This window comes from Chlamydotis macqueenii, chromosome 12, assembly GCF_036417535.1.
Source record: "Chlamydotis macqueenii isolate bChlMac1 chromosome 12, bChlMac1.mat, whole genome shotgun sequence".
Taxonomy (NCBI): Eukaryota; Metazoa; Chordata; class Aves; order Otidiformes; family Otididae; genus Chlamydotis; species Chlamydotis macqueenii.
In genome coordinates, this window is record NC_141567.1 from 4,801,422 (window position 1) to 4,816,363 (window position 14,942).

General features: G+C 45.3%; 1 protein-coding gene across 1 annotated transcript; it reads right to left on the reverse strand.

Annotated features, from left to right (window-relative positions):
• Window positions 1-12,063: 12,063 nt before the first annotated feature.
• On the reverse strand, window positions 12,064-13,608 carry LOC147599221 (uncharacterized). Its single transcript, XM_086757537.1, has one exon. It carries the CDS (start codon window positions 13,606-13,608, stop codon window positions 12,064-12,066), a length of 1,545 nt encoding a protein of 514 aa, XP_086613663.1.
• Window positions 13,609-14,942: the final 1,334 nt, after the last annotated feature.

The window sequence follows — 14,942 nt, forward strand, 5'->3', positions numbered from 1 at the left end:
TGTAGAGAAAGGCTTTTATGTGTTAATCCCATATAATGGATAATTTAGTCTGAAACCATTATGAAAAGTATTACACTTTGGGTACATATGCTTCAATTATTCTTGAAAACACATAGAAATATTTTATTACATTCACATAGATTACAAGTTTAAAAAACAAAACAAAACAAACCAAACCCAGATTTTTTGTTTACCATACAAACAAATTTGTTCTCCTGAGGCAAGTTTGCATATATTTTATTTTAAAAGAATTCTGCCATTTTATGATTTTTTTTAAGGTAGAATGTAAAAAATATATTTGAATGTTTAATAGAAAAAATGTCAGAGTCATCATTCATTAAAATTACCAGTGGTATGTATTGCCATTTAGCTGCATATGTTTATTGCCTTTATGAATAAAACTACTTAACACAAAGAGTAATACAGTTAAATTCTCCTTGTTCAAGTGCACTTACAGTTGAACTTCAAATTAATCTTTTTACCCTTTTACAAACAGAGTTGGCCAGAGGAAGGCCTGACAGAGTTGCCCATGAAACCGTCAACTGCTGATATGACATGGGACACTTTGACAGCGAGCAGGGCTAAAGTATCCCCTTCTCCCATTGAAGCAGTTTGTACTAGGAGGGCATTGCAAGAAGGGGTTTGTTTTGGTTTTGTTTTTTTTTTTTTTTTTTTTTTAAAAAGGAGGGTCTCCTTACTTGTTTTCTTCCCCAAACATGCTCCCAGTGACAGATATCCGAGATGGCGACAGCTGGACACCAAGTCAGAAGTGAATGCTGACAGCAGATCACTGCACCCTTGTGCCTCAGTTTCCCTATTTCTAAATTAAGCATCCTTATAGAAGATACTGGTTTTTCAATCAGGAAAACTATCTTAGCATTTAATTGGATATCTTTTTCTTCACTGGATGTCTGTGGCCCTCATACAGTTATGAGAAAGGATCAACCTGACTTCACATAGCAGAGAAAGCGTTTGGGTGGAAGATGTTGCCCTGTAAGACCTCTGAACTGATCCCCTAAACATAGGGCTGTTGGCATTGCTAATTCAAATAGTTCAACTAGAGGAAGAAAAGTTTAGCTTGGAGGCATTTTGAGCTTCACTGACACTATGAAGAGGTGCCCTGCTGGTCATTTCATCCCTGCTCTCATGACTGGCCCGCTCACCTTTCACAGTGGCTGTCCTGCAGGAGGGTGGGACCCTGGTACCCCCACGGCTGTGACCAGTGTCTCCCTGAGCTCTGTGGGTGGAAACCACGCCTGCAGATCCTAGCTTCCAAAATCTGATCCCCTGAAGGAAACTGGAAGAGGTGAACCATGTGCACCAGCCACCACATCTACCTTACAGCCAAACCCACATAAGGAGCGGTTGGTTATGCAGCAGGGTTCGGTGCAAGCTATTAGCTCCCAGTGTTTGCTGAAGCCTGACTATTCGGTGCACTGCACAAGCAAGCCCTTTCCCACACGACATCTGAACAGAGCCTCATCAGCAGCGCCCAGGCTCTGACTGCTGACCCAGCCTTTACTGCAACCCATCTGCCGAACTAACCCAAGATGAAAGGCGTCAAATGACAGGATACAGAGTGCTGAGAGCTGGCAGCAGAGGCTTCTTCTGCAGACATCTTGCTGGTTGTTTTAAGGTCTTCTGCCTCTAAGTGGCACCACGCTGAGTGATTGAACACTTGCTAGAATCTGTTCTACCTTTTATTGTAATGATTTCTTACAGCGCTCCCAGTTTCCAAACTGTGAACTTTCAAGAGTACTGCCTGGATGTCAGAGCCCTTTCGTCAGAAACACCAGAGCCTTCTGGAGTGATGGTCCCCAGTACTATAAAATCCCTTTGGAAAGCCACAGCTCTTAAACCATCACTGGGAAAGACTGAGCTTTAGTTTCTAGAGAAGGCTGTCACATCCCTAGGATTTGTAATGAGAGGTATTCAAAATACAGCCATGCAGAGCTTTCACTGGTGTAAACTGCTAGAGGGTTACACTGAATCATCCCCACACACGACCTGGTTTATGGTATTTGCTTAAAGTAATTAGGTCCAGACTGTAAAATATGCAACTTCTGCTCAGAGAGCAGGAAACAGTTCGGGAGGGGGATAGAGGGTGTCCCAGAATGGATGGCTTGGACCTACACATGCATATGTACACACACTTATTCTGGGAGTCCTGAAGCTGCTGAAGGAAACTGTACTCCTCAAACTAGCCATCCAGCACAAGAAATGTTGTTCTTCTTAAACCAGAAGGATGTAATCTCCTCTCAATGCCATAATGGGCTCATAACGTTAAAATATTCAGATATTCAACCATCTACCACGAAATCTGCCTTTGCTTTACTACTTCATGATCCTCACACATTTTGCAGAGTTTGAGGCTGTTTGTTCTACTTTAAAGAGGAGCAGGGTTTTCCTGTCCCTACAGAATAAAACATCCACAGCCTAAACTCCTACAGCTCACAACAACAAACAAGCTACACAGCCCAGGAAGATTACTGACACCTTATAAGGTCTAGAAAAAAGTACACCAAGAGGAAAGTTTTTCTGTACTTGAGGGAAGGTTGTCAGGAATAGTAATATAGTACAGTGAGTAGTGAAGACCGGGAGATTTATGTGCCAATTCTATGTACGATTTATTTAGATTAATTGCTCTGTATCAATATGTAAAGATCTAATAAATATAGCCCCCTATACAAAGGGTTGCTCCAGTCCCAATGTTTCAGTGGACAGTTTTGGCAGAAAGTCAGGATGTGCATTAAAAACACACTTTTTGAGAAGTCTAACAAATAAAAGCTCTGAAATATGGTTTCCTACTGAGAAAGGCAGTTTAAATCATTTTGATAAAAAACCTAAATTAGGCCTTAAAACAAAGGGGAAGCTAGGTCCCTGTAACTAATTATTTATAGGTATTTTGAATATAAAAATCCAGGCAAACTGGCCTCCATCCCCCATTCTCTGTCATCTGTCACAATAAATGAAAAATAAACAGCCATTCCCTTTCCCCCCCAACCAAATTAAGTCTGAAGTGTTAGAAAGGGGAGGAGAAAACAGGAATTAAAACAAGGAATGGGCACCTGAACAAGGAACTTCAGAAGTCCTGAAAAAAAAATTTGCATGTTTTCTAGCAAAATAGATGATATGAGCAGGGGACAGGCCTTCAGTTCTCCTCCACATTACACAAGAGAAGGGGGCTGTTACTCACTCTAGTCCCCCAAAGAGGGAATATGCTGTTACTTGTTAGACACCAGCAGGCATGTTTTTAGAAGTGAATAAACATCTGAGTAGCCCTAGTCTTTCTGAAAGTCAAAGAAATTTAGAGACTGCACAAAAGCTGAAATTACTGGAGACTTAAGCTTCTAAGTCACTTAGGTGCTTCTGAATATGTTATCCCAAAAGCACAGCTGACATTTGGCACGCGTGCAGCCACCATGGGCCCTGCCTTAGAGGATTTACAGTTTGGGGACCTGCTACCACTTAGAGCAAAACCAGCGGGGCTGAAGAAGTGTTGATGTGGGAAGGTCTGCAGCTCCACAGCAGTAATTGGGTCCTCCCTGTACTGGATCTCACCCCAAGCACAGCAACTCAGGCCCAGTTCATAAGGCAGAAGGCTCTCAGTGGGAAAGCTGAAGAATGAGAGACTAATGCTCAAAAGCACAGTGCACGTGAGATTTCTGTTATTATGGTTGTACCTATGAGGCTTCCTACCAAGGTTACCAAGTTATTAATCTCTGATGGACATCCAAAATTTCCCTCCCTGTTCTCAGCAGATTGCTTCACCTCTCGTGGTTTAGCCCCACTCAGCAGCTAAAATACCACACAATCATTCGCTCACTCACCCCCTCGCCACCCCCCACAGTGGGATGGGGGAGGAGAATCAGGAAAGAAAGAAAAGCAAAACTCTAGGTTGGGATAAAAGCAGTGTAACAGAACAGCAGAAGAAAAGAAAACAGAGATGGGAAACAAAACCAGACTATACTTAAGTATGTAACTTACAGTACAATAGCTCACAGCGGATCCTGATGCCCAGCTCCCTCCCAAGCAGAAAAACTGCCCCTTAGCCCCATCCCCACTTTATACTCTGAGGTCACATGGGATGGAACAGCCCTTGGGCTAATTTGGGTAAACTATCCCAGTGTTGGCTAATTGGTAACCTATCCCAGCTGTGTCCCCAGCCACAGGTGCCACCAGCTCCAACTCCTCTCCCAGCTCAGATGAAAACTCTATACTTGCCAGAACCAGGACAACCTCGTACTCTCTTCTGCTGCCAAACATGGTTGTCTCTCAAGACTGTACAAGGAGCCTTTCATTCTCCTTCGCTCCATCAGGAGTGCTTCCCTATGAGCTGAAGTTCATCCCTCTCTTTAAATGTGACCCTCAGACCTTCTTTTTCATTGCAGGTCTCAATGAGGTATATTACAGCAAGGGTCATCACTGCACTTGCAGAACCAGGAGGTCACTAACAGGTGACACTTTGCTAAAGAAGGAAAATACATGCCCTAGAAAATTAAGAGAGAGGCACTTAAGATCACTGAGAAGAAGGACTTGGGGGTACTGGTGGATGAGAAACTCAACAGGAGCCAGCAATGCGCGCTTGCAGCCCAGAAAGCCAATTGCATCCTGAGCTGCATCAAAAGGAGCGTGGCCAGCAGGCAGAGGGAGATGATTCTGCCCCTCTGCTCTGGTGAGACCCCACCTGGAGTACTGCATCCAGCTCTGGAGCCCCCAACATAAGGAGTATGTGGACCTGTTGGAGCAGGTGCAGAGGAGGCCACGAAGACGATCAGATGGCTGGAGCACCTCTCCTGTGAGGACAGGCTGAAAGAGTTGGGGCTGTTCAGCCTGGAGAAGAGAAGGCTCCAGGGAGACCTGTCACGAACCGATAAAGGTCCGGTCGTGAGAGGTACGAATTTCTCGGTTACAGAATTAAGACACAACGGTGTCATACGCATATGTTGGTTCTTTATTTCATTCACACACAAAGGGTAAGGGGGGGGGGGGGAGAAAGAGAAAGAGGAAGAGAGAAAAAGAGGGGAGAAAATACCACCACGGAGAGTCAGCGTCCTGAAAGTCCGTTGTACAGAGTGGGTGGGGTGGGTGCCTCAAAAGGATGACGATGCCCCCACGGAGAATCGGCGTCCCGAAGGTCCGTCTGAGTGGGGTGGGGGTCCACACACACACACACACCAGGGTTCATGCGGCGACCCTTTTTGTAGTCCTTTGTAGGTCAGGTGCTTCCTGCCTGTGGTTTAGCTTGTGATTGCTGCATCCTGTTGATCTGTCTCTGTGGTGGTACGTGTTAGCTCTCTGCAAATGCAAGGCCCGCTTGTCCTTTGTAAGCCGTGCGGTTACCTGAAGCATGTTGTTACCTGATTGCTAGTAAGACAGTGTCCACAAAGTCATTTTGCGTCCCCCAGAGCTGGCCTCCATTGTGCAGTCACTTGGCAGTGCTGTGCATGCTTAGTACCGTCCAGGGCCTGAGCTCATGCACAGGGTTTGGCTCTATTCTGGGGGAAGGGTACAAAACAAGATACCCCATTTTGCAGTTCTTGGAGTTGCTAGGCACATGTTGCTGCTTCAGCTACAAAACAGGATATTTGTCTAGACATTCCCTCACAGTTGTTGAAGTTTTTTTAGCATTGTGGTTTGTCAGTTCTCTCTATCATTTAGCGATGTTGAGACATTAATTAACCTTTTCAGTCTTTGACACCACCCCGTGGCTCAACATCGCTCACCAAGGTTGGAGGGGGGGAAAGGGGGAAAGAAAAAGAAGAGGAGAAAAGGTGGGGGGAGAAAGGGGTGAGGGGACTTAATTACAAGTATTCTTATATGCGTGATTACAAAGTAGATTCCTATTGTTGTATGATACGTTGAGGGGTTTCTTCATTTTTAACATGGACCACCCCAAGGTAACATACCTCAATCCAATTCACATATAGCATTGTGTTGGTATGATGTTCACTGATCCAATGATGTCAAATGATCTATTCAAAATTACAGATATAACACAAATAAAAAATTAATAGGTTAACAATAAGTATATTAATCATTAAAAACATAGATTTAGATATCAATATAATGACCATATTTCTTCCCACCCCGTGAGTCCCAATATTTTCAGGTCTGCCTTCAAATTGGGGGGGGAATAAACATGGGTTTGTTTTGTTTTTTTTTTCTTTTTGGGGGGTATCAATTGGAAACAATTTCTTTTTGACATTTATCATTTCATCATGGTTGAGATAGGCTTCACAGAGGCGGGACAGTGTTTTTCCCCAAAGACGGGGTAACTGCGCCTGCGCCAGGTTGGAATTGTGGCTTTGAGGGCAAGCCGGACTATCACCCAGGATTCCCGCTTCAATGTTAACGTTCTCTGGAAGAGGGAACTGGGTATACGAGTCCCCAGGTCTCTTTCCAGATCTTTCCAAGGGAGGGACTGCGCGTGCGCAGTCCCAGACTTGGAATTTATAAAAGGGGCAACCACGAGGTGCCACGCATACTCGCACCACCTGAGCAGCAGGAGTCACTATCTCCAGCATTTATTTACAAGATACCTATGAATCTGCCAGTGGTAATGTTCTCTCCTTTCTTTTATTCCTTTATTTTTCCTGTTGCTTGGCTATGGTGGTGTAATGTCTTTTTTATTATTAGAATGTCACTATTCAGCCACCACCAGATGATGCAGAGGAAGGGCCCAGTCAAGCATCTGATCACGTGAGGCGATCAGTGAGGTTGGTATCATTAATCTCAAGGGGTCCCCCTTTTTATTTTTTTTAACTTTCGTGGTTGTTAAGGATTTTCTTTTTGTTGTTGTATCATTTCTAGTTTTGTGAGACCTGCTGCGGGGGCAGAGGGAGAGAGAGTTGGCACTGCCCGTCGCGAAGATGTTGAAGAGATTGATTGGGGGCGTCTGCGGGTGTTATTTTGTTTGTTGTTAGGGATTGCAATTTTCGGTGCTTTCTTTATGTTATGTTATTTGCTTTACTGTTACTACTATGACTGCTGTGAATAAGCTGTTTCTACAGTTTTTGTTTGTCTCTGTTTGTTGTTAGTTCTTGTTAATCTTGTTTATATACGTTCTGCAATAAAGTTAAGTTTTGCAGTTCATCATGAGTCTCCTTTTCCACATCTATAGTGGATTCATAAGCAAAGGCGGGAAGTGGGGGTTGGGAGCGGAAGCTACCACGCGGTTTAGCTGACAAAAAAAGTAGCAAAGTTATATGATTCTAACAGTTATGTGTTCAGCCTGCCTTACAAATCTGATATGTTTAACCCCATCGGGTGAAGTCACAGTGATTGCTTGCATACGAGTTACTACGCTTTGAATTAATTGAATTAGGCATGGTATAATACAAGGCAAAAACAATAAGGCTGCTAACCCACATAGCGAATAAAATAAAAGTCGTTTTATCCATGGTGTTCCTGGTAGCCAGGACCACAAATCACTATCCCAGCCATCCCAGCCATTCCATGTTTGAGTGGGGACATGAGCTAGTTTTCTAATGTCTGTGGTCAGTTGTAAAACCACTTCACCTACATCACTGATTTTTAGACAACAATTAGAAATGTTTAGCTTCCCACATACTCCTCCCTCTTCAGCCAACAAATAATCCAGAACCATGCGGTGTTGCAGGATCGCAGTGCGCATCTCTCGAGATTGTTGATTCAAGAGATCTATAGCATCGGCAGTTTTGTTGGTAATAATTTCTAAAACTGCCTGTAAGCGAATTATGCGATTTAGGTTATAAATTGGTTCCCGGGCTCCTGTTATCAAGTCATTAGGATTCCAAGTGGCCGGCCCATAATGCTGTATTATCCTCTTGGGAGGCCACTCATTTTTCCCCCATTTTTGTGTTCCACCTATTTCAATCTCGATAGCTCGCTTATTGCGTGCAACACCATTGTCACCCAAATTGTCATAGAGTCTCACTCCAAGTTGGGGACTCTCTGCTTCAGGGAGCAGGAAAAATAGAGGCCGGATAATTCCAATATAACAAACTCCTGACCAGTTTGCGGGCAGCATTTTGTAGGCAGTGTGTCCACAGATCCAGTAATGTCCCTTTTTGGCCTTTGCCCCTTCAGCAAACGGTCCAGCTGCAGTCCGTGGGTGTTGCAAGTAGGTTGTATTATAGTCTCCTAGAGGGCTAAAGAAGGTGGTGTTACGTTTTCCCAGTTGGCTATGTGTTTGTCCAGTGCAGTACCAAGCACCCGTGTCGTTTTTCCACTCACAGGCTTGAATATAACCTCGGCCGTTTGACCACCAAGCATCAAAGGAGTCATTTTTATTTGACCAAAATCCCCAAAAACTCTTACTGCGTCCGGCTTTATTAACCCACATCCATATGCTAAGACTAACATCTTTGTTGATTAACTTGTATGTGAGTGTCCACTGACATTTGCTTTCCCCCACACTGACTCCTCCTTTTTGGGTGCGATTTAAACAATATCTACCTACGGCAGGGAATTGAACTGGCCATGTTTCAGAATCATTCCAGGTGGTGTTATCGGTTTCACTGTAATTGCTCATGATTTGTCCTGGCGTGAGGGGCATGGAGGTCCATGGCCAGCTTGATAGCCCTAGAGGTCCTCCACACACCCAGCAATGGCTTAAATTAAAAGCTTCACTCACAGATTTTGCTAACAAAATGAACTCATTACTGTCAAAGGAATTGCGTAGATAGAGAGGGGGATGAGGGGGCCTCTTTTCCCCACCTTGGGCAAATCCACAGAGCAATATAATTAAGAGAAAAACAGTGTTTACAGACATCTTCACTGATGAATTTTATCGCTTCCTCTGTAGGGGTGTCGGGTTCTGGTCTGGTGCTCTCCTCCTCCTGAAAACGAGACAGAACAGAACTCGCTTCTCGGGTGAGAGAAAGAGGAAGGGAAAAAAAAGAAAAAGCGAATGTGCGGGGGGGGTGAAAAGGGGGTTTCTGTTTGCTTAGGAGGCCTAAAATGAAGGAACTATCCATCGAGTGTTAATTTTATGTTCCTTCCCCCAGGCATCGGTTGCTTTCCATGCATATTTATTGAGCGGTTCACTCAGAGTCAGGGGAACCTGTCCTATGGTGGGCATGTCCACCAGCACAGGCTGGCCTGGAAAATGGCGAGGAGTCTCTCCTTGTGGTGGATTGCCTGTCTCCGGGACCAAAGATGGGGGCTTAGGGCAAAAGGCATTCAAACGGGGGCAACCATTCACTCCCCAACGGTCATTCACTCTGGTAACTGCATCCCATAGCCTACTCATCCAGTTTGGGTTATATGGTTTCAGAAATCGTTTTAACAGACCATTTGTTCGCTCTACTATTCCATTGGCTTGTGGGTAGTACGGTGTATGAAATACCCACTTAATTCCTTCTTCCTGTGCCCATTCCTGTACAATGTGGGCAGAAAAATGTGTTCCATTGTCTGACTGTATTGTTTGAGGTTTGGGAAGGGTATTAAACCACATCTTTAAAGCTTTTATTGTATTTACTCCAGTTGCCCGAGAAAAGGCTTCTGCTTGTACCAATCCTGAAATCACTTCAACTCCTACTAACACATATTGTTTCCCTTCAGATTTGCGGAAAGGACCAATGTAATCTATCTGCCATGTCTCCCAAAGTGTCTTTCTCTCTCTGAGATGCAGGGGTGTATCTTCCATGGGGCGGTTTTCTAATCGACTGCGACACTGAGGGCACGCTGAGATACAAGTGCGACATAGCTCCCGAGTAATGGGCCACCCCCGGGCTGATGCTTCTTTGTACAAGTCCTGCGTCCCTGTATGTCCACGTTTTACATGTAACCACTCCAATAGTCTCGCCCAGTCCTCTCCTACTGTCTGAAGAGATGCTAGTCTAGTTAATTCATCAGCCTTGTTGTTCCACTGACTGGTAGGTGTGTTGTCATTTTGGTGGGAAGGAACCCATCCCACAAAGAAATTTCCCCGTTTAGCAATCTCACAGATATTCTGCCATCGCTCTTTTTGCCACACAGGCACTCGGTTAACTTCCCAGTTATTTTGTTCCCAAAAAGGGAGCCATTCAGTGCATCCCTTAAAAACTGCAAACGAGTCTGTATAAATATATACAGGGTCATTCTCTGTTTTATTTTGATCAAACACACTCCAGACTGCTATCAACTCTCCCACTTGGGCACTGCCTTCCCCTTCAGTAAGTATTTCTCCTTTTTCGTCTACTCTCAGTGCCACTGCACGATATTTCCATGTCTTTCCTTCCCTCTTTGATGAAGCATCCGTAAACCACACATTTGAAAGATCACTGGAATAGGTTGGGGCCACCTTAATGCACGCTGGTAACAACTCTTCGGTGGCTTCCTTAAGTAACTCTTCCTGTATCGACAAAGTTTTAGTGGCGCCTTCCACCACATCGAAAATGTTGCAATAATGTTCTATCTGTGCATACCATTTCCTTACAGAGGCTCTCTGTGCCACCCCGTCAGGGGGAGGGGTTCCAGATAACACAGGTTTTATCACTTTGAAAGGTCCTCTCAGAACTAGCGGCTGTTTCGTGATGGTTCGCTCTGCTTCCCGCAAAGCAAGACTCACCACAAAAAGTCCCTTCTCCCAGTCTGAATACCGCTTCTCTGCATCTTTAAAACTACGTGAGTAAAATCCGATCGGTCTAATGGGGCCCTCTGGCCCTTTCTGCCACAAATGTATTGACATTCCTGAGGGGGCAAACCCCCATTCGATCTGAATCGGATCGGTGGGGTGTATTGGCCCCAACGCTTGGTAGGTGTTTGCCTCAAAAATTAGCAACTCTAGGGCTTCCTGATGAACGGCACTCCACTCCCATGCTTTCCCTTTTCGCAACAAGTCATATAGTGGCCTGGCAATGATAGAAAAATCTGGAATATGCTTTCTCCAGAACACTAAAAGTCCTATCGCTGATTGCAACTCCTTTTTGTTTTCTGGTACCTTCATTTGATCTAGGGAGGCAAGTGTATCTTGTGGTATACATATCATTCCTCCTTTCCACCAGATACCAAGAAATTTTACTTCAGTGGCTGGCATTTGTATTTTCTCCTGGGGAATTTCTAGATCTAGTGACTCTAGGTGTTTTATAATTCGTTCTTGTGTTCGTCGGACGGGTTCAAAATCTTCCCCTCCAATCAAAACATCATCAATATATTGATAGACTTTCACCTCTGCTTCTACATCAATCTTTGCCAATTCCTGAGCTAGGGCGTAGTGTGCCAAGGTCGGGGAATGCTTGTAGCCTTGTGGCAGACGTGTGAATGTATATTGCTGACCTTCCCAGGTAAATGCAAAGCGATCTTGTGTCTCAGGTTGTATCGGTACCATAAAAAACATATCTTTTACATCTATAGTTGCCATTACCTTATGTGTTTGCTCTTGAATGGTTGCTATCAGTTCGGCAATGTTAGGAACAGCTGCTGTCAGTGGACCAGTGTTGGCATTTAGCCGCCGATAGTCCACAGTCAATCTCCATTTCCCGTTAGGCTTACGTACCGGCCATACGGGGGAATTGAATGGGGAATGTGTCGAAACCAATATTCCTCTGGCTTTCAGATCTTCAATCACTGGAGTGATGCCTTCTCGAGCCCCTAGTGATAGCGGGTATGGTTTGACATTTGTTAATTTGGACGGGGGAAGAGTAGGTACTGTCTGTAATAGTCGTATTTGTCCTACTCTCGGGCCAGTTGTTGGAGCCCCAAAAGCCCACAAATTGCCCTGAGAGTCTTGCCACCGGTGTCCTTTCAGTACATCAATGCCTAGAAGGTTCATAGGAAAGTCGCCTATGGCTACCTGAGTTCGAACAGGGTTATCTAATCCTGGCAATGTCAAAATTATTGTGGTCATCGCTACTGGACACTGCTCACCTAATGCATTCAGAACCATTGTTTTTTTATGTGGGACTTTGATTCCACACCGTACAGCATCTTCGTGTTTAATTGCAGATATTTGGGCACCTGTGTCTACCAAAAAGGTAATAGTTTGTCGGTTTGGTCCAATAGCCACAGTAATTAATAAATCTCCTCTTTCATTTAGGGTGAGTTGTCTCAAAAACGTCCACACTCCGCTCCCCCTCTCACCCACGGAGGGCGGAGAGCTTAGTTTCCCTGCGGTCCCTTCACTTTGGTAGTTTCTGGTTCTGCATTTTCAAAATCTATTAGAGGTGGTGCAGTGGGGCTTGGGAGAGGCGCGGCAGGTTGGGGCTTTTTCTCTCTTTGTCTCTCATGTCCCCATCCCTTCACTAACAACTCTAACTTGGTGGTGGGGAGACCATCCATCAAGTCCTTTGGAATTCCTAGACTCATTCCTAATCGCCACCAGTCCTGCCGATTAAGAATTTGCTTTTGTCTCTGATTATTAGGCTGAGGTAAATTTCTCTTTTGGTTTGGCAGTACCTTTTGCGGCGAGAACATCTCTGTCATTCTCACAGCTTTCGATTCCGTTTTCTGCTGTGGGCCCCCTACGGGGCCGTATTTTCTCCCATAATTTATTAACTCATGGGCCACCTCCCCCCATGTCCACACCTTCCTACCATCTCTTGTTCGATCGGGGGTTACTGCCATCTCCAAAGCGGAGGTGATTCTGTCTGTCTCAGGGATATTTTGAATCCTCCCTTGTAATTGAATACCTATGGGTTTAAGTGAGTCAGGGAGTCCGCGAATTAAAGGTGTCATCCTTTCTGGGTCTACAGGCAACATCATCGGCGAACTCACATGGGGTTTCAGTTCCCGATCATACATCATTTGTAAACAAGCTGCCTTTTGAACATTCTCTACGAGGTGATCCACAGACCCAGCAATGGCAAGTGGATCTCCCCTCTCCAGGGGATTCAAACCTCCTGCCCAATATGCCGCTCGCTGTGTTAAAGTCCAGGGTGCCCGGTTATCTCCTGTAGTTAAGAATACTCCCGGACCCCAATATCCTTCTGCTTCCTTCTCCGACAACATTATTCCGTCTCCCCCCGATAGGGAGACCCTCCACACATATTCAGTCTCTGTCTCCTTCGGAGACCTGGAGTATTCCTTCTTTAATTTTGCCAATTCAGTGGCAGAATAGGGTGTTTCCTTAGTTACAATCTGCGGTTCACCATCAGCACTGTCATAAAGATACTCTGTTTTGACCAGGGGACACACATGGGGAAACTCCCCTACAGTCTCCTTAGCTCTTTCCAAGTCCCTTTGCGGGTATATCTGCCTTATTTCCTTCTCTGCTTCTACCAGACAACCCTTCTCTTCCAATAACCGATTCCGCAACTCTTCTTTTAACAAAACATTCTGTTGACGTTCCTTTTCCAACAAAGCTCTATTCTCTTCAAGTTGTTTTTGTAAAGTCTGAACAGCCACCTGCAGAGCATCGAGGGCCGCATCAGCCTGACTGAGTCTCTGCCTACGATCCTCGATTGCTGCTGCTAAGCTCGCCCCTAATACGGCGCAAATTAAACCTTTACCCTTTCCAGGTCTTGCCCTTGCCTCCTTTCGCAGGACAGTTATCCTGTCAACAACACTCTGAGGCTGAAACCAATGGTCTTTAGCCCACAATTGCCCTTGAATCGAAGGGCGCAAACGATGTGTTTCTAAAAAGGTAAACAACTTCTCGATTTCTCCCTCAGATGAGGGGGCAGAATCATGAGCGGTTTCTTTCATTATGCACAACTGAAAGGGGAACAACGTCTTGAGGGGGAATTACACCTTACTCCACAATTTCCCCTTTGTTGTTACCCTCAAGAGGCTACACCTTACCACAACACAACACAAATTTCTCAACAATTTGCCTCGTCAGAGGCTGGCAACTGAATGCCCCTCGGTTTACACCGACAAGTTTAACAACAATTTGCCTCGTCAGAGGCTGGCAACTGAATGCCCCTCGGTTTACACCGACAAGTTTAACAACAATTTGCCTCGTCAGAGGCTGGCAACTGAATGCCCCTCGGTTTACACCGACAAGTTTCACAACAATTTGCCTCGTCAGAGGCTGGCAACTGAATGCCCCTCGGTTTACACCGACAAGTTTCACAAGAAGGTATCAGAGCGTCTCACTCATTCCCAGATTCCGTTCGCCACAATGCGCTTCTGTCTCCGAGAATCCTGCCGACTACGCCAATTAAATGTCACGAACCGATAAAGGTCCGGTCGTGAGAGGTACGAATTTCTCGGTTACAGAATTAAGACACAACGGTGTCATACGCATATGTTGGTTCTTTATTTCATTCACACACAAAGGGTAAGGGGGGGGGGGGGAGAAAGAGAAAGAGGAAGAGAGAAAAAGAGGGGAGAAAATACCACCACGGAGAGTCAGCGTCCTGAAAGTCCGTTGTACAGAGTGGGTGGGGTGGGTGCCTCAAAAGGATGACGATGCCCCCACGGAGAATCGGCGTCCCGAAGGTCCGTCTGAGTGGGGTGGGGGTCCACACACACACACACACCAGGGTTCATGCGGCGACCCTTTTTGTAGTCCTTTGTAGGTCAGGTGCTTCCTGCCTGTGGTTTAGCTTGTGATTGCTGCATCCTGTTGATCTGTCTCTGTGGTGGTACGTGTTAGCTCTCTGCAAATGCAAGGCCCGCTTGTCCTTTGTAAGCCGTGCGGTTACCTGAAGCATGTTGTTACCTGATTGCTAGTAAGACAGTGTCCACAAAGTCATTTTGCGTCCCCCAGAGCTGGCCTCCATTGTGCAGTCACTTGGCAGTGCTGTGCATGCTTAGTACCGTCCAGGGCCTGAGCTCATGCACAGGGTTTGGCTCTATTCTGGGGGAAGGGTACAAAACAAGATACCCCATTTTGCAGTTCTTGGAGTTGCTAGGCACATGTTGCTGCTTCAGCTACAAAACAGGATATTTGTCTAGACATTCCCTCACAGTTGTTGAAGTTTTTTTAGCATTGTGGTTTGTCAGTTCTCTCTATCATTTAGCGATGTTGAGACATTAATTAACCTTTTCAGTCTTTGACAAGACCTTATAGTGGTCTTCCAGTACCTAAAAGG